We start from the raw sequence: 20182 nt of genomic DNA, 5'->3' as shown, positions 1-20182 counted from the left end.
TGAGGGAGGAGTAGGCTTCGGGCAGGCTGGTGTCTCTGTTGACGTGAGCACACCTCCCGAGTGGCTTGATTCTTCTGTGGTGAAAGAATGAGAAGATGTAGGAAGGAATGGAATGAGTCACAGATGCCACCACACAGGTCCCATTCGTCACCCCCCCCCCCCCCGCCACTTTCTCTCAGTTTCACTCTGCTGCACTTCAGGAATCTCCTCAGTAGGGAGGTGGTACCCAGGGAACTGGAAAAGTTGTCGCTACCCTCCAAGGCTCTATAGGTCTTTATCTACCTCCTCCTTTTTCCATTACAGATTTTCCAACAGGCTTAAAGCTTATTAATAGAAATTCTGGTTTAGCGAGAGCTGTTTGTTTGCCATCAGGGAAGCCTTGAACCTGCCAGGAAAGTGAGAAAGTGGAGCCTAGAACAGATGAGAACATAAAGACTGGAAATTGAAGGGCCTGCTAAAATATCACTGCTTGTGAGCAGAAGAGTCTCTTGGACACAAAGACAAGGTAAATCAGAAGTTCAAGGAAGGAGAGATTCTGACAGGACTTGAGTCTGAGAGAAAAGATGTCAGAGAGCCTCTTGGTTAGAGATGCTTTATAGATGATAACTTTCATTGTCCCTCCATCTCCTGTGACTGTGGCGGACATCACTAACTGACCATAATTCTCACCATAGATTCATTGGTTCCTGAACACAGCAGTCCTGTTAACTCACGGGTCTTGTGCATATGTGAAGTCCTCTCATGGTTCCCGCTGTTCTGTGTATTTCAGAGGACTCAGTAGAAGTATTTGGAGAATTCAGAAGGTGAAGAACAAGCTGTTTTGTTCATCTTTGCTTTCTGGGGTCAAGAGGAATCTTCTGTGATAGCAAGAACTACAGGACAGAAGACAGGTTAGGCAGGGAGGGGATAGATGGTAGATTCTGACGTGGAATTAGTCTTTAATTAGATAGTAATTGAAGTCATGTGAATAGAGAATCCGTTTCCAAAAGAGTGAGCATCTGGGGAAAGAGCAGATGGTTTATTGCTGGAGGAAAGAAAGGCGCTTACGATGCTGGAACTGGGGAGGATAAAGGTCAAAGAGCCTTTCCTTCACTCGCCTAGGAATGAAGTCCATCTTACCAGCTCTCTACCTGGAGCCCTTTGGAACCTGCAGAAACCCCAGAACTTCTCTGACAGACTATAAAACCCAGTGTTGCTTTCTTCCCTTTGGATTGTGAATGGAAATTAGTGACTTTTGGGACCGCCCTCCTCTTGTAGGCCCTGCGTACCCCTCTTTTACTCTAGTCCATCCCACTCTTCATCCCACGCTATGACTTTTCTCCCCTTTGGCCTGTTTCCATTTCCGCCTCGCGTGTGCAGAGCAGGGAGCCAAGAACCGTGAATGGCATCGTGTCTTTCTGATGGTTACCTTGACTAATCACTCTGACACTTTCAGGCGCTGGGATAATTATTCTTGCAAAGTCAAGGTCCCCCCTTCCTCTCAATGACCTGGAATTGCCCTCTAACAATGAAAATGCCCTGAGCTCTAGAGCGACTTCTCCACATTAGCTCGGAGACACAGTCGCAGTGAGAAAAATCTACCCTTTTAATGGGGGGAAATATCGCCCTCGTAAGTCTTTATGCAGCGTACTTGAGCTTAATGCTCACTTACCAATTCGCCTTTATAACTTCCATATTGAGTGAATTAAGTCCTCCATGCGGGTAGTTATTAAAGAAGTGATAAGTGCTTTATAATTTAGTAAAGGGTGGCCTGGCCATTTCATGTTTTTCTAAGGAAACAGAGCACCCGAAAGCCAGTGCTCTCAACCCCCGAGGCCAGCTGATCTTAGGCTCAGAGCTCAGATGGTTTCATCTCTTCTCAGCGAGCTGTTTGGGCCAGATTGACACTCATCTTCGTGTCCAGGTTCTCCTCCAGGGTCAGAGTCAATGTCTGTGCTCTGCCATGGGCTCCTTCCATTCCTTTTCTGTCCTGTTTCAGAGCTAAGGTGTCTAGCAGGGTTTGCAGTTTAACGACACAGTTAACTCTTATCTGCATGCAGGAGTCCGTTTCTCAGGGCCACATGAATTCCAGGCTCTCATTCCCAAGCACAGACATGGTTATCTCTATGTCTTAGTCTTCTCAGATGGCTGGAAAAGATGCTGGTCCCCATGAAGACCTTTGGTAGCCATAGCCTTTTTACGATTTGATGTAAGGTCGTGTTCTGAGAGTAGCAATCATTTATAACTTTATTTGTTTGATACCTGCCAGGATCTGCCTGTTGTAGGTTTGATAATGAACAAGACTGATAGTTATGGTGATATCTTGTTCAATCTGCCCTTATATCCTCTCCTACAGTTCAGCTGCTCTCCCGGAGCTTGCTCCCCACCACCTATACACAGGAAATCACACAAGTAAGGGATTATGACTATTGGGACAAAGGGAATATCTAGAGCAACATTGTCAAGCCTTGGTGCTCTTGGCATTTTGGGTTGGAAAACTCTTTGCTGTGGGGGTCTGTCCTGTACACTATAGGCCTCTACCCACCAGATTCTGGTTCCACCTCCCCAGGAAAGGCAAAAATGTCGCTAGGCATTGCCATATGTCACCCTGGCTTGATGACTGTTCATCTAGTGGAAGGTATAGAAAGTGATTGTGGCTAGGCTGGTTAGGAAAGGCCGCAGCGGCAGTGACAGTTTAGAAGACGCTTTAGTGGCATCTTAGCTAAAAGAAGCAGGAGATGCAAAGGCCCTGCTGGAGGGAGGGAGCTTGTGGTCTGGGAAGAAGGCAGACATCACTGAGGAAAAAAAGCAAGTAAACTAAAAGGAAGCCTTGTTTGAGCTGGGGTAGAAGCGGTATGAGCTACACCACATAGCACATTGTTTGCCTCCATCAAGTCTGAATTTTATCGCAACTGCCAAGTGCAGAGAATAAAATCGCTGGAGGTTTGTGTACTCGTTTGTTTATGTTCACATCTATCATGAGTTTCAAAATGCTCATGCAGGCTTCGGTGTGGAAGACAGATTTACTCAGGCTGAGTGGAAGCAGTGGCCATGCTTCGGAGGGAATGGCCTTTGTTAGAGTTAGTGGTGTATGCTCTTGACGCTGGCTTGCTGGCCGTTTAGGTACTGAGAGGGGAGAGGTGGTGGAGTTCTGTTTGCACATGAGTGGTGCTGATACAACTTACTAAGATAAAGTTCAGGAGCAGAAAGCAAGGGCTGTTATTGGATAGGATAGGTTACCACTTGAAAACCTAAATTAGGAAGGAAGTCTGGCTAGAGGCAACCATTGAGGCCATGACATCATATAGATAGGGCTTACAGCCAAATGCTTGGCTGAGATCATCGTGACCCTGAAGGGAATAAGTGAAAGGGGAAATTCAGGATGAGACCCAGCAGACACTGGCATTTAGGGATCAGACAAAGTATATAGGCTCGACAAAGGAGGCTAAGAAGGAACATCCAAGACTAGACAGCAACCAGGAGATTGTGCAGCCAAGGATGGAAATAGAGTTTGTTTCAAGGAAAAGAGGGTGGTCAACTAGGTGAAATGCTAAGAAGAGGCTGGGTAGCTACACAGTGGTGAGAGTCTGTTGGAGTCATCCCCATGGAAATACTGGCAGCCTTTCCAATGTGCTTCCTATAGAGCAGACAAAGACAAATCAAGTTGAAACATTGAAGGGAAGTGAGAAAGCAGGGTCTGTGAGAATGGATTCAATCTCTTGAAAATCGTTGCCACAGTGAGGGCTGTGGGCATGGATTGGTAGCTGGAGCAGGATAAGGGATCAAGATTTTATTCTTAGATGGGTTGTGATATATAATGTTTTTATACTGAAGGAAAAGTATGCAAGGGGAGACAGAGAGAGGAAGGGGGAGGAGGGGGAGGAGGAGGAGTTGTTCTGGAGAGGTAGGAGATGGACGGCAAGGGAGAAGATCTGGGGGGATCTAGACTGCTAAACACTTAAGTTCTGGTGGGTCTCTGTGGGATTTATTGTTTCTCATTCACTCACTCACTCACTCACTCACTCACTCACTCACTCACTCTCTCAGATTTCTCTCTTTGAGCACTTGGCACAACACTGGAAATGCGAGTTCCTGGCCACTGTTCTTGGAAAACTTATGATCTGGTAGCAGCCATAGTCACATAGAAGGGACAACAGACTACATAGACGCAGGTGCCAAAGGCCATCTCTTCTTTGATTCTTATAAGGAAGTCCATTAAATTCTCAACATTGACCATGGGCATCAGACATGGCCCTGAGAGAGGGAGCTGTTTAGTATAAGGGTCTTTTGAGACTTCCGGGATATCTTTTGGCTTCTAGTTCCATATTGATTACCCAGATTCCTGCCGTATCTAAGACATTCAGCCTCTACTCTAAGACACATCCTTCTTGGGGATCATCAGGATACTGTGGGGTCAGACCCGAGCTCTGGGCTATTCAAGGGGTCAGGAATCAGGACCATTCAGGTAACCAGCATGGAGACCATCTCGTATGGAGGTAGGGTGCCCTCCTGGAGACTGCGCAGTTATGTACTTACCCTGAGCCTGCTGCCCCTTTTTGAGATTCTGTACTTAAGTGGTAAACAAGACAGATCCAATTGGTGTTTCCATGCATTATGGTTCTAATTTAGATGCCTTTATGACAAAAATGTAATAAAATAATCAAATAAGACTATAGCACGTGGCTATTAAGGCCACAAAGAACATAGGCAGAATTTGTGATAGAGAACTGGAGGAGAAACAGGGGCGGGGGGTGGAGGCTGTGAGTCCAGAGACACAGAGGGCGGACAGGCTTCTCTGAGCATGGGAGACTTCATCGGGCCTGGGCCCGGAGAGTTAACGGAGGCAGGGAAGTGTTCTTTGTAGAAGGTCCAGTTGGGAATACACCTGGTTCATAGGGACAGAAGCCAGGCCATCGTGGCTGGAGCCAACCTAACAAGGGGTGTGTGTCTAGAGGAAGGGCCTTGTTGGCAGGCCCATTATGCAGGGCCTTGCTTGCCATGGCACGATGCTTGGAATGGTTGTGATTATAAGAGGAAGCCATGGAGACTTTGATTCCTCTGGCATATAGAACGATGAAAGAAAAGAATGAAAACAGGAAGAAGCTGGTGGTTATTTGGCATTGCTGATAGTGGGCAAGCTGGGTTCAATATCCTATCATGGCCCAAATGACAGCAATGAGAATAGAGAGGCATATAGGCTGGGGTTGGGAGGCCAGTCTGATCAGGGCTTAGGACAGAAGACTCTGGACTCCAAAGGGTCTCTTGACTTGCAGGTAAAATCTCACTCTGTGGAGTTAGATCTTTCTTAGTGGGGGTGGCAGAGAGATTGCGCCCTTGATCTTTTCCTGTTAGGACGCGGCATCTCAGCACCCGAAGAACACAGGTGTGCACACATAGATTCCTTATTCCTGGCATGGGCTTTGGAACTGATCAGGAAGCTTGCACAGATGCCGTCTCTCCCATCTGTTCTCTGTAAGATCCGAATGCTCTTTTCGGTGTCTGAACATGGGTCCCAGATGTGGGGCTGGCATACATATACTTGTAGGCTGCTGTCCTAATGTCTTGGCATGCTGGAGTTGCCATCTCAAACCACTATCCCCTTTCTACCCGTGCCCCCCATGCCTCTGGCTCTCAGGTCTGGTTCTCCAGGCAGCTAATTCTCCAATAGCAGCTGTTAAGGGAAGGAGAGTTGGTAACTGGGCTAGCATGATCCCAGGCAGCTCCTCCCCAGCCCCCCCTTGGGGCCAGAACTCCATGGAGCTGTTGTTCTTGAAGATTTGTTTATAATACTAAACATATCAGATCATTGAAAGCTAATGCTGCCGTCTGGATCACTATGCATAATATGCCTAGGTAACAAATCAATTTCCTCATTGCTCTATAAGACTCCGAAGTCAAATAAATGCATGGCAAATTGTGTATGTGTAGACTGTGTCCACACACACACACACACACACACACACGGGTTCTAATGCTGGCTCATTAGGAAGTGGACTTGCAGGTTCGTTTCCCCAGCAGCCAACTTACATTTCAGGTCAGGCCTTCCTCTTAGAACAAGACTCAAGCAGTTGATGGGAGCTAAAACCTTTGTTTTTGAAGTTGTTTAGTTCTGTGTTAGAGAAGTGGGACTACACACACATGCACACACATGTCTCTCCAAGAAACCATTCCTACTTACTACCTGTTGCCAGGAGGCGAAGTCATGAGTAGATACTATGGACATGATGATGTGAACACGAAGGTGTTACTAGGTAAACATGGATTATGACTTCACTCAAGAAATGCCATTTATGTGGTAACTTCGATCATCTAGAAAGAGGGATGGAGCAAAGGACAAGTATTTACTGTGTGTGCGCATGTGCTTATGTGCATGTTTTTACTGTGTGTGTGTGTGCTCTAAGAGGCCGCAGAGGAGGCTGACCACAGCACACCAGAAGGAAGGAGGCTGCTCCAGCTCTGTCCCCGACCCCATTGTGATTGCAAAGAACGAACTAGAAAAGCAATGAAATGGACATGTCCTTCAAATCAGAAACCATGTCGGGGAGGGTCCTACTGAGGCAGGGGAGTGAGTTCTGTGCTCCTGGAGAAGCCTCTGAAGGTGTCAGGGTGTCCGAGTCCAGCAGACATTGTTACTGTGCTCTAGGGTTATCAGGAGAGCATGACTTGAACTCTGTGTGCCGGGTTTGAGGAGTCAGGCCAACATGGACTGCATTGTAAGGAGAGGAAAAGAGATGTAGCAAGGGACCTGACAATGCAAAATTTTTATTTTAAATTTAGTTGTCTGGCAAATTTGGTTATGGAGAACAGCTCATTAATAGCTGTGTGAAGTCACACTGAAAAGAACAGCAATGTGACCGGAAGGGAGGAGAGGGAAAAGGTTGGAGAAAAGGCAGTGCCGGACATACTGTGTCTGCAGAAATGGCGATACCAAGTCCTGTCCACCAACTTCCTGCCTTGCCAAGTACCCAAGTGACCAGGAAATTTTGGCTGGGGCATGGTACCCTGACCCTCTTGTGGGCTTCTTACACCTTAGTTTTCTCAAGTTATATGGCAGCAGATGTCTGTGTGTTCTAGAATTTTCTGGAGAGAGGACTATAAACATCAAATACTGGGGTCATAAAGGACACATGACATGTCTTTAATTAAAATATGGAGCACACAGTCTGTACCAACTGATTTTCAGATTCTTGGATGTTGCCAGGTCATTTCCATATTGGCTCAAGTGAAACAGAAAGAGGAAGAGAAAGCTGCGGGACAAAGTATCATCTAATTTATTCTAGCACAAAAGGGCTTTGTATCCTCAATTAATACTTAATTTGTGCTTTGTCATATTCCCAAATGGGATCTGAGTCAGGAACCCTGGTCCTGGGTCTCTAGGACTCAGAGATGCTATTGTGCATTCTGAAGAGGGGCTGTGTTTCTCATGCTGTGGGGGAGACTGCTTAGTCAGCCCTTGGCTATACCCCACCTAAGCCCTGTTCTGTGAGGTCCATCTTGACTCTCATGGAATTTCTGAGCTGCACCTATAAGCCTGGCATGGCTCCAGAAGTCTCTGTTGTCATGGACCATCCCCCTCTGTCACACTCTCTGGGAAAGGGGTGTGCACAAGGTCCAGGCAGAGTGGACTTTGCAGTTTCCAGAGGAGTCCATATGAGAGTGTGGGGGCAGGACATTGAGAGGAGTGTGGGCAAAGGCTCCCTGCAAGTGGATATCATCTATAACTCGTTCACATTCCTGGATTGACACAGAGTCCTGAGAGCCGTGGCTTTTGAATTTTTCTTCTAGACTCACTGGAGCAGGAGCAGGGCTGTTTTTTTGGGGGGAAGGGCACAGACTCCTAGTGTTTGATGCAAAGCAGTCATTTTCAAAAGTGATGTTTTCAGGCCTGGGACTCTAGCTTCAATAACAACTTTGACAGGTACTTTATGTGAGAAGGCAAAGGTCTTCAAGTCAGAGCTGGGGACCTCTGGGGGCAGACACTTTGCCCCAGTCTGTCCTGTGTGTCTCTGTCCCTACCCATCAGATGTTAGCGTTATTCTTTCCCCAGTTGTGAGGATCAAAACTGTGTGTAGACAGGGAAAACGTTCCCCTGGGAGACAAAATTACCTCCTCTTGAGAATTTTGCTGTTAGCATTATAATGTGGAAACAATTGATATAAGGTAAGGGAGAGAACCCAAGTTCAGCATTTTGGTCTCTGTCTACCCTCTCCTCCCTGTCCTTGATTGGCACAGGTGATGCTAGGTGGATACATGGCTGTGGGTCACTGGAGGGGACCTACTTGTCATGCATGTTACCATCTTCCCACCATCTCTCGGAGTGCCTGCTTCCCTCCACACCCCACAACAGGCTTTGTGAGACATCTGTGGGTAGAACCAGTCTGGTTCTTGTCACGAATCCTTTATTTAAGCCCTGACCTTCCTTCAAAGATGCATCCTTATTGAACTGGAGTACCCAGAAAAAGTGCCAGACATGAAGAACCCTATGTACTGGCACCAGGTTCTGCCTTCCCTATTTGGCGTTAATGAAACCATGCCAATTCTACTCTCTTACCTCATCCTATTCATTTATTATACTTTGTAGATCCAGCCTTTTCCCACTGAAACTTGTGGCCTTCTAATAGCAGCCAGCAGAGTTACCATAAGTGACCTCCCTTGTTTGGTACCTAGCAGTGAGTCATGGAAGACTTGGCAGGCCATGGCCAATGTCATTTGCAAATGGCAAGGCTGTACCTCAGCTGGCATGCTTCTCCTCTCTCCTGTTATTACTCACCATGGTGTTTTCTCTTTTAAAGATCTATCTATCTATCTATCTATCTATCTATCTATCTATCTATCTATCTATCTATCTATCTACATCTATATATGTGTGTATGTATATATATATATGTATATTTGTTGCTGTTGTTGTTGTTGATAGTGGTGTGTGTGTGTGTGTGTGTATGCCTGTGAAGACAACCAATCAGAGCTAGTGCCCAATTTTCATCTCGTATATTTCTAAATATTATATTCAAGTTGTTAGAGCCAGTGGCAAGTGTCCTTTTCCTGGTGACTCATTAGTGCTTCCCTGAAATTTTCTTAGAAGTCATGAATGATAGGTTTCCTGTCTGTCTACCCTTCTGTCATAATAGGGCATTAAAATCAATGATGGACCCACTCTTCTTTTTATTTTTAATGAATTATGGCCAAGAAATGATAACTTCTAGCAGAAGCATGACGCCATCTGCACTCAAAAACCAAGAAAAGACTTCTCATAAAACCCCCATAGTGTCTTCCAAGACCTCCTCTGTATCTATCTAATCCTACAAGGGCTCTTGGGTGGGGATGTTATTTTTAGTATTGTGTGGTGCTGGGACTGAAGTCAGGGTCTCAGGTGATCTAGGTGAGTATGGAGCTGTACTTCCAGTCCCTTAAGATTTTTTTTAACACGCTCCTTCAATTTTCAGGTCATCATTAGGAGGCAGACATTTTATCACCCCCATTTGACAGCTGAGAAAAGGGAGGCAGAGACAGGTGAAGTGGCGTGGACAGAGTGTCTTTGGTGGAGTGCTCCTGGGGCTAGGATTAGCATCCTGGCAGCCTTGCTCTAGGCGGGGGTTGGCAACCTTTTTATCTTTAAAGAGCCAGAGAGTAAATCCAGGCCTTGCAGGCCATATGGTCTCTGCAGTGATGGTTCGACTTTATAACATGGAAGTAACTGTAGATGGTAGTGAGCAGAGATAAGCACAGAAATGTAGATTTTATCTAATTCTTATACTTCACAAAATAATTTTTTTCTTTGATTTTTTTAAAAACAAAATATGAAAATGTATCTTCTTGAAGCTATATGTAAGAAAACAGTGGGCCGAATTTGGCCCCAACCCATAGTTCACCAATGACTGTTCCAGAGCAATGTGGCTGTCACATTGCTGCTCCCTGTCTGAGGAGCACTCAGACACCAAAGAGGATGCTGGGGCTGTTATTTAATTTGCTGGAGGACTCCATATCGAAGCTCCACTCCTTTGCCGCTTCTTAGTGCGTGGCAAGTCTAGGAAGGATCTGTTTGTAAGCATAAATCATAAAGACTGAAATGAATGAAGTCCCAGAATGCAACGACAGTCATCTCTACAATCATCAAAGCACACTTATGGAATGCTAATAGGGGCCAAGAAAGTGATTTCATTTATTTAAACAATTTGATTGATAGCTACTTGTTGGAAACAGATCCACGGAGGAAGCTGAGCTCCCATGGATGGGGAACATGCTGGATAAACACTGTGATCTACTTGGTATTTGACATGGCTCATGGCCCGGGAATATGCACTGGAGGGGCTTAGTGGCGCAGGTGGTCCTATTCCTCTTGGCTTCCCTTTGCATCTGAAATGTTGTCAGTGTTCCTACCTTGGTGAGACTGGGGCATGAAAACTGCCTTGAAACCATGAGGCTTCCTGAGAGAAGGCATCTGAGTTAGAGGCCAATGCCAACCTGGCCACCTGGTCAGTGTCCCCAACAAATGCCAGTGTCTCTGGCTGCTCCATAGGAGCTCTGGGAGAATGTGTTTCAAAATGGGCTCTTGGCATACCTCATCACTGTGCGGTTCTGAAATGCTGCCAGAAGTCCTGGCAAGCACAGCCCTGTTGCCTTCTTGGCTCCAGTTGGACTGGGTGGCAGATGGCGGAACCACTGGTGTGGTCGGGCAATGGAGGAGCTGTCTGGGGGAAAAGTGGTGGTCACATTTCTGGCAAGAGTGTGCCTTAGGTAACTGTATTCTTTACTGCAATGGTACTTAGACCTTCCTTTTGTCCATTGCAACTTCTGGATACTGAAGAGAGAGGCAGGTTCCAGGAGGGCTGGGATAGATCATTTCTTAGGATCTTCTGGCACTCCATGGAAGGTCATCTTTCATATAATATCAGAGTAACAGAAAGGTCTAGGTAGTTAGCAATGCAATGGTTTTTGAATTGACAACTTCAAAAGCGGCAGTGAAGAAATATTTGTCAGTGTTGAGGAACTAACAAAAAACTAGACCGGTACTCATGACAAGTCTTACATCATAGCAATAGTCTTGAGTTTCCCAGCTTTGAGCTGGAGTTGATGTACTGGGTCAGTTAACACTGGCTTGTGTCTGTTGATAAAGAGCCTCAATTCACAGCAATTTTTGTCTTTGATTGATCTTAGAATACGAATTAGTTATTATTTAATAAATGTAGTCTTGCTGGACACAGCCCTCTTTAAAATCAGGATCTCTCGAGGGAAAGCTCTAGAAAGAGTCTCTGTGGTGGAGGGAGGAGGAACTGCTGTGGTAGGGTCCGTCTCCTTCACAAAGAAACAAGAGTCTCACATTGGTTAAAGCGTTTGCCTCATCTGCAACAGAGTCTCAGAGGTGAAACTGAGCCTGCTTCCCAGGGTTTCCATGTTACACTCTTCCCACGCTACTCTGTGGCACCCCTGAGTCATTAGGGGGCCCCATCTCTGGAGTCACTTTTCTGTCATCCCAATCCATTGGTTTCCTTGAGTTCCCAATGGAGTGAACTGTGGTCGTGTAGATGGCGTGGTCTTCTGTGCCCTCGTGGGCACACACGCCATGCATGTCTTTCTCCTCATCTTGTATGTTCAGAAGCCATTCTCTCAGACGAGCCATCCCTCCCTTCCTAAAACCACGTCATTTATATCGTCTTGCTGCGCAGGCATGAAGAAAATAAAAGAAAAAAATAAAATAAAAAGAGTCTACAAAGAGCCTGACCTTAGAAAATCCTGAAGAGGAACAAGAAGGAAGTAAATAGAATCAAAATTTGGGGGGGATGGGTTGGAAGTGTTCCGAAGCTGGGAGTGGATGCTGAGCACTCCATCCTCAGGCTACACACTGAGGAGCTGTGAGTCCTTTGCTTCTGTCCATCCAGAGGGAGAAGCTGAACTCAGAGTTAATTGGTGATTTGTCAGAAGTCATGGCTCATGCTCCAGGCTTCAAGCTCAGATCTGACTATAAAGTTGGCATCCTGCCCCTGGCCGCAGTGTCCTGACCTCTCCTCTTTCCCTGCAGACACATAGAGAACTGGCGAGGCCTGCACACGCTCAACGCTGTGGACATGGAGCTCTACACGGGACTCCAGAAGCTGTGAGTACCCTGGGGTGGCTTGTAGAGCAACAACTGGGACACTGACCGTCATCTTTGGGGGTGCAGTAGCAGGAATGGAAAGTCTTCTGTCTCGGTGCTCCCCCGCCCCCAGTCAGGAATCTTCTCTGGGGATGGTTGGCATCACCCATTTAGGGGTTGTCAGGGGCCACCTTAATCTGAATAGGCCTGGGGGTTATCTGAGTTTAGCATTTCAAGGCAGCCTTGTCCCCATACCTGCTGGGATTACGTTCTTTCTTCATTCCTGTGCTTGGCATAGCCCCATACCCCATTCCCAGTGTTCCAGTATTCCAGTATCATTCACAACTGCAGTGAACGTCAGGGCTCTAGGCAGGGAGGACCAGGTATGAGGAGGAGAAGGCACACGAGACTGAAATCTCCTTGTCTTTGGGGCACCAGGAGCCCTGATTCTCAACTGCTGCTCAGGATGGGTAGTGGCTAGCTGCCATCAGTTCTAGATGCTCATGTTCTAACCCTCACCCAGTTCTCCAAAGGAATTGGGCTTGTGTCTCTCACTGAGCCGCTCTTGGCCATCTAGGGTGACTAGCGATGAAGAGAGTCACAGCACATTCACAGGGGAGTCTATAGCCTTCCTTCTGGCTCTAACCCCTGGAATTCTATTGCTCTCCTTTTCCCTCCACTTAGGACCATCAAAAACTCTGGACTCCGGAACATTCAGCCCAGAGCCTTCGCCAAGAACCCCCACTTGCGTTATATGTGAGTAGAAATGGATTTTGGGAGGTGGGGGTGCATGCATGGAGATCATCTTGGATCGTGGCTTTGATATTTGTTGACCTTGGCCAAATCTTTTACCTTGGTCTTCAGTTTTACCTCCTTAGCATAAATACTTGGGATTCAGTAACCTCAAAGGTTTTAAGTAGAAGTAATCTAGGGCTGAGTGGGAGAGTCTCTTGGCTTGCAAGTTTGTATCTTTTATAATGAAATTTTCAGTTTTATGGGAATGTAAACGACAGGGACTTAATATGGACCTGACTCTTCTGAGAGTGTGCGTAGGTAGTAGGGGTGTGTATGTGCGGAGATTGGGGATTACAGGAAGAAGGAAAGCAAGACCAGACCAAGTATGAGAAGAGTCTAGATTCAATACAGAAGAGCTTCGAGAAATGGAAGCATCTGCATAAGATCATAGGGCTTGGTTTGGGATGGGACAGTGGACACATGATGATGGATATCTGTAACTGTTTGTGCCACCCTCCCTCTGTATCCCCTCTTTGCCATGGCTGACTAGTGGAATAAATTCTTTAGGCAAACCTCAGAAGAGTGGAATCATCCACATGTATGCTTCTTCTCCAAGTCTAGGTCTGGGTAGGCAGACTATGAGATTTGGAGGGAGGGCAGTTATTTCTTGTGCATCAAGGGAACATGAAAGAAAACCTCCAGGAAGTGATCAAGGACAAGACAACTGACACCTCCGCAGGGGTATACCAGTTGTCTGGGTCAGCTCTCTTGCTCAAGAAGAATAGCCTTGTGTATCTTCAGTGCGTATACCCCAAAGAGCAGAGAGTATGCATGAACTGGATGGTGTTGGGATCCACTGTGGAACAGAAGCAGAGGACCTTCTGGCAGGTTGACTGGTCTTTCGTTGGCCACTGTAGTTGGCACTTGATAATGGAAGGCAACTTCCTGGGTAAAGATTTCTTATAAAGAAGCAGAGCTTCTAAGGGATGCTGTGAAGAAGTGGCAGGCAGGGGATGTAGGGGGTCAGAAGAGATTCTGAACAATTATGGTTGGGGAGTGGTTTCTTTTTACAGAGGTCCTGGCTATACTCTCAGATTTGTGTGTTTTCCCAAGCACAGGGTGAATAGTTATTTCTTTCTTTCAGTCACTTCTGTTTTGTGTGGAATTTTTTTTCTTCCCTCTGGAAATAGCAAGCTCCCTGGCCATTGTTTGGGACCATTTGTATTAACAATGGGGGACCGAGACCTCCCTTTTAACTGTCTAGCTCAGCTCTTACTCCCTTGCTATGGTTTACATCCCATGGCACAATTTTCTTGATGTGTGTGTTCTTCACAGCTATTGGTAGAGTGCTGCAACCAGAGAAGGGCCTTGGACCAGATGTTCCAGGTGTTTATTTTATTGGGGATTCGAGTTTCATTGTAAAACTTCCCAAGGGAAAGAGCTTTTGACATCTGAGAGCTCTCCTTTTTCACAACATTCAGAGGTCGTGAAACCACATGTTCTTCATGGTCGATCAGGTGGGGACAGTTGGGGCTGTGGAAGCACATGACAGTTCCAGCTGACTACTGTTATACGAAGTGCAGCCCAGTGTCACCAGACTTACTCAAGATGAGCTGAAGCACCAGCACCCACCCAGAGGGCTCTGTTAGATACGGTGGGCGCTCCAGAGGAGGCTGAGGGTGACAGATCCACAGGGCGAGGCATACAGTCTGGCACACCCGTGGGTTTTATGAGTGAACTCCGGCCATTTGTGAAGACACACCCCAAATCCCTACAGAGTGAATTTCCCGGCAGCTCTGGGACATTTTCTCCTGGCAAATGGTCCAGGTTTCGCTCCTCTCTCACAACATCTTCTATTTCTGTCTTCTAAATGCATTTACAAGTCTTCGGGCCCCAGCTGAGCAATCACAAGGCGATCACTTACTCCAACACTAATTGCCAAGCCCTGGCTCGGCTGCTATTTCTCCCCCCACTTTTTTTTAAAAGGGAAATGTCTGAAAAGATGTTTCTTCTCCCCTCTGTACAGAAGAGGAAACAGTAAGTGGTATTCTTGCCCAAGTCATCTCAGGCATCTGATGGGGGTAACACAACTGTCCTTCAGCAGTGAAGCTGTCCCTGTGACCAGTAGAATGATGAGCCTGTGATGTCAAGGTCAAGGTTTGACAGCAAGCATTCCAGGTCGCCGTAAGGTCTATAAGTGACCGTCTCCTATTGGCTGCTTCAGCTTTCTTCTCTCTTTTGCTGGACATGCAAAACTGAGATATTCAGAAAGACCTTTCTGGGGGACTGGATGTTTTTTTAACTCTCTTATGTAGATCAGGGAGCCTCAGGCCTAATGTCTTTTCAACTTGATAATGGAAACATCGGCTTGCTAATTGAGCAAAAGGGCAGTGTCTCTTCTAGGCAAAGACTACACAACTAATGTCCTGGATGGCTTGTACCCTAGCAAGTAGAGTTCAGAAATTATGCTTACTAGTAATGATAATGTGTTCTGCTGTTGCTGATTACAGAACCCAGTGGGAGAGACAAGATGTTCTCAGTGCCTTCCCTGACCTGTCTTTATCCTGGAGCAGCTGGGTTGCTGTTCCACACATTCCAGCTCCCTCATGCCTGCAGTATACCTGTTTTCAGTATCTGCCGTCTGCTCTCCTTGACTATGGATGCATCAACCTGGATACATTTCTTTCTTCTCTCTGCTCCATCTCTCTTGCTTTAGACTCTGTGTAGAGCTTTCTAGGTGCTTCTCATCCCAGGTGCGACCTCAACAATGGATGTCTGTAGCGTCCTTATTTGTAAATGTCTAGAGGCCACATCCACTAACATGACTGAATATGGATTATCTCCTGAGTCTTCCAAGACCCACTTCTGTGGCTGGTTCTTTTTCCCCTTTAAGTTTCTATAGTGTGGGTCACATATAGACTGTGTCTCGTTGGGGGGGGGGCGTACCTAATGAGCAGAGTAATGTAGATGCCGTCTATGGACTGTGCCCCAGTGATGGTGTTTCCTTCATCTTGAGACATTCCCTGATTTCTGGGGAACTTGCGCATACTTCATCTCACCAAGTTCTCATAGCCATCCTGGTGGCTGCTGTAGGAAGCTTGATTTCCAAGGCACAGAGAGAGCCTTATTGGTAAGTAGCAGAAGTAGACACCTGCCTAGGTTCTTACATTCTCTTTCCAGGAATTATACCTATGAGTGAGAAGGCCAACAACAACAAAACAAACCAATCAACCCAACCAACCCTGTGGCCTTGTTGAAGTAAGTAAAAAACAAAACAAAAACCAACCAACCAACCAAACAACCAAACAAAACCCCCTAAGATTCTTACAAATTGCACTAAAACTACAAGTCTCTAGGGGATAGATTGCTTAGCTAGTAAAGTACTTGCTGCATTTTCTCTCTAGAGCCCATCTAAAAAAATCCAGACATGGTTTTGGAATCCCAACACTGAGGAGGTAGAGACAGGCTTGTGCTTCCTGGCCAGCCAGTGCACCTGGATCAGCCACCCCAGGCCCTTGAGAGAGTCCATCTCACAGAAACAACAGAACCGGCTCCCGAGGAATGACGTCTGGAGTTGGCTTCTGATCTTCACATGCACACAAGTGTATGTACACACAAACACATGCTCATGCACACACATGTTCATGCCCATACAAACACATGCTCATGCACACGTGCATAAAAACATACACTCATGCACACACACATGTGCACACACAATGCACATGTCTCAAAAAAGAAGAGAGAGAGGCTAATTACTATTCATTAAGAATTTACTATGAGCCAAGGAATGGACCTAGTGCCTTTGCAGATTTGGGCTCACATCACTCGGCATGGTGTCTCCCTGAGAGCTTCTTGGTCCCCATTCTGTGGATGAGCACACTGAGTCCTATAAGTCACTGTTGATTTCTCCTAAGGTCATCCCATAAGCTAGTGCAGTAGTCAGGCTGAGGACTCAATCCCTCTGACTCTGAAGTCTGTGCACTTTCTTACATCCCCAAGTGTTTCTTTCCTCTGGCTTTCTTAGCAAGTGCTTCCAACGGGGGGGGGGGGGGAGCGGGGCGGGGGAGGGACGTGGAACGTGGGGTCTTTAAAGTTTTATTAGAGAGCTGCAATTTCTCCCTGGAGATTTAGCACCATCCAGCCTCAAAGAGCTCGGCTGAGAAAGCCGTTTCGTCTCTTTCCCTATTCAGGTCGGATCCTGTACCAGCGGTTGCGTTACTAGCTGAATATCTTTATTGTGAACGATTTCTTAGTGTTAGCCTATGGCCTACTTACTTCCGAGAATATTTAACATAAGATTCCGGCAAGCCAAAGGAATTTCTTTAATTCCTCGGACTTGGTGCTGGTGGGCTCTCGGTCATGTTCAGTTGTTATAAGCAGAAATTCGCTGGGTCTGTTCAGCTGGGAACCCCAGCTCCTGGCTGCTGGGTATGAGGGTGGGATAAGGCAGGAATGCCTCAATTTGGACATGATTGTGGCAATGATGTTAGGTTTCCAAGGAGAGAAGGTCAGCAGTGTTTAGGTGGGTAGGATAAAGGAAATGGCTGGAGGCCCCACCCGCCTGGTCACTGGCTGGACAGTATGCAATCCATTTCTCCTGAGGGAACAGGCATGAAAACATGGAGAGGCTGATTTATTATGTATTACAAACCACTAGAGGTTGAAATAGCCTGATTTTGGATTCCAGGCTGATAGGCTGATATTTTAATAATAAACGCCATGCCTGCCCCTTGCCTCTGCACTGAGCCTTTTTTTTCCCCGAGTCTCAGTGGGGTTGGTGACTGACAAGCTTGTCCCCTTACTGCCCCCATGCAAGTGGCCTTCATTCTCTGTCCTTTGTGGAGGATTCGGCCTCCGAATACTCCGTATTACTGATGGTCATGGACCAAGGGCTTTGGAGAGTCACACCTGAGATTTTTTTACTCACTGTTGTTGACCTTAGGGAAGCTAGGGAAATACTGAGAGTTTGGAAGGAAGTATAAGATCCTCTCCTACTTAGTACTTTCAGAACCTTCAATAAGACAAGCATGGAAAGAGCTTAATTCAGCACATTATGAAAGGCTCAGCACCTCCCCCTCACCACTCCCTCCCTCTTGTATCCGGTTTCAGAGATGGCAGATAGTTAACCTGGAAGGGCTGCTAGAAGTAATTCTCAAATTCAGATTCTTATCCCTGCTCCCAGCCTTGCCTCTTGGCTCTCTGTTCCATACCCCTATGTGGGTGGCTAATTCATGCTTAGCTTGGCCAAAGTGGGAGTCTTCCTTTGTTTGGTTTGGTTTCAAGACAGGATCTCACCATACCACTCAGGTTGGCCTCAAACCCAAAAGTTCTCCAGCCTCAGCTTTCTACAAGTTGGAAGGACAAGCCCATCACAACCAGCCTGGTTCCACTTGTTACAGCTACAGTTCACTCAACAAAGCTGTAAGCATGATTTCTTTCTTTCTATTTTGAGACAAGGTGTGTTGTAACCCAATCTGGCCTTGCATTCACTGTGTAGCTGAGGTTGGTTTGAACTCCTGATCCCCCTAACTCCCAAGAGAAGGAATGCAAGTGTGTGCCCTCAGGCCTGGCTCAGAGTGATATTTTAAGCACATAGATTCAACAACACCACTTCTCTGCCTAAAACCCTCCAATTACTCCTTGCTTTATTTATGTAAAAGCCCAAGTCAGGATTTAAGTTGTGGCTCCCGTCCCTGTCTAATTCCCGTGTGCTTTCTCCTTGCTTTCCCTGATGTAGACTCAAGCCTTCTCTGGCTTCCTGGACATGCCAGGCTCATCCCCACCTTGTGAGTTTTTGTATCTGCTGATCCATCTGACCCAGAGAAATCCCCCAGCCTAGATCCGTCTAACCCTGCTCACCGCCATTTTATCTGATGTCACTTGCTTTTCCACGCCTTCTCTCACCACTAAAACGGGGGTGACTTCTCTTCTCTTTACAAACCTATCACTTTTTATTATATAGTGTGGCTTGATCATTTCCTTGGGTATTTTATTTTTAAAAAAACCACTGACTGTTAGAAAAATAACCAGCCAGTTATTTGTACGATGGTTTATACTCGATGTCCTCTACTGCAGTGTGAACTGCTGTGGGATAGAGACTTGGTATAATTCACTGTCTGTACCCAGTACCTAGGACAAGGTGAGTGACTCTCATTAGCCTTGATCAACCTCTGTATGAGAAGATGTCTTGATGATGGTGAAGATCTCACTAAGATCTTCGTGTGTTAGAGCAGGAGCAAGGCAAGGACTAAATACTCCCTTGTGGCCTTTCTTTCACATTACCCTACCAACTTGGACCCTGTTTCGCCAGCGTCTCCCAGACTTCTGTGTGTTGCAGAAACCATTGCAGTCTAATTTAAAAATAAGGATGCTTATGAATTACTGACATTCTAAGAATGTGGGGGACCAGGGGAATAATCTAACAGTAGAGAATTGCTTATGGTGTATGAAGCCTTGAGTTTGATGCCCAGTTTTACAAATGCAACACAGCAGACTCCACCAAACCAACATGAGCAAGAATGAACAAAAATTAACACTACAGAGCCAACAGCTGTGTCCTTACCATCCTGCCTCTCTGTGCCTCAGCTTCTCATTTGGAAAATGGGGATGATGTGCTTATTAGCAAGACGAAACATGTGGAGCCTTATCAAGTATTAAGGAGAATGTCTGGGTCATAATAAGAATCAGTAAAAATGAGTTGCTATTTTTTTCCTTTGAGGGTGTGGTGGTCAGTCTCCTTATGTGGGTTAATAAATAAGCAGAGAAGTGTGATTTAGGAGATCTCCATGTCCCCTCAAAGTGCTGCATGGTGCAGACAATTGATCAACACACAGATATGTTTCCTCTTCTTAAGATTTACCAATGTCAAAACAGTGGCACCTACTTTATTTTAACTTTTAGAGAGAGTGATTAAAGCTATAGATTTTATCCCAATATGGGGGGGGGATGAGGACATAGCTTAGTGACCATTTGCCCAGTTTGTAAAGGACCCTGTGTTCAATCCTTGGCATTAAAACAACATAAATTTTTATCCCCAGAGAAACCATTTTTCTGCACATGCACATAAAGCTTTCCTGAAAATTTCAGAGCTGTTCAGACTTCCTTTATACCCGAGTTAGGAGCTCCTTTGGAGGGTGTTCCAGAGAGGTGCACAGTTGAGCCATTTAAAAAAAATCATATTCCTAGTAGATGTGGTGGCATACTTCTGTAATCTCAGTACTTAGGAAGTGGAGGCAGGAGGATCAAGAGGAAAAGCATTTGTCTAGCAAGAGGAGTAGAGTTCAGCTCCTCAGAATCCATGTGAATGCCTGGTGGACACAATGGCTAGCCTGTAACTCCAGCCTCGGAAGGTGAAGCCAAGGAAAAGCCAGAGCAAGTGAGTGAGACTTGCATTTG

At 46.2% G+C, this 20182-nt stretch overlaps 1 protein-coding gene across 5 annotated transcripts in view; it reads left to right on the top strand.

Annotated features, from left to right (window-relative positions):
* The window catches only part of Ntrk3 (neurotrophic receptor tyrosine kinase 3), a 355416-nt gene that overhangs the window by 41818 nt on the left and 293416 nt on the right, over positions 1 to 20182 (top strand). For all 5 annotated transcript variants that reach the window (XM_075952946.1, XM_075952948.1, XM_075952951.1 and 2 more), the window contains exons 2-3: positions 11996 to 12070; positions 12734 to 12805. In XM_075952946.1, coding sequence (XP_075809061.1) covers positions 11996 to 12070; positions 12734 to 12805 — 147 coding nt within the window. The remainder of the gene's footprint in view (positions 1 to 11995; positions 12071 to 12733; positions 12806 to 20182) is intronic.

Source organism: Microtus pennsylvanicus, chromosome 18 (genome assembly GCF_037038515.1).
Source record: "Microtus pennsylvanicus isolate mMicPen1 chromosome 18, mMicPen1.hap1, whole genome shotgun sequence".
NCBI lineage: Eukaryota > Metazoa > Chordata > Mammalia > Rodentia > Cricetidae > Microtus > Microtus pennsylvanicus.
The sequence above is the reverse complement of the archived record's forward strand: the minus strand, read 5'-3'. Positions and strand labels throughout refer to the sequence as shown.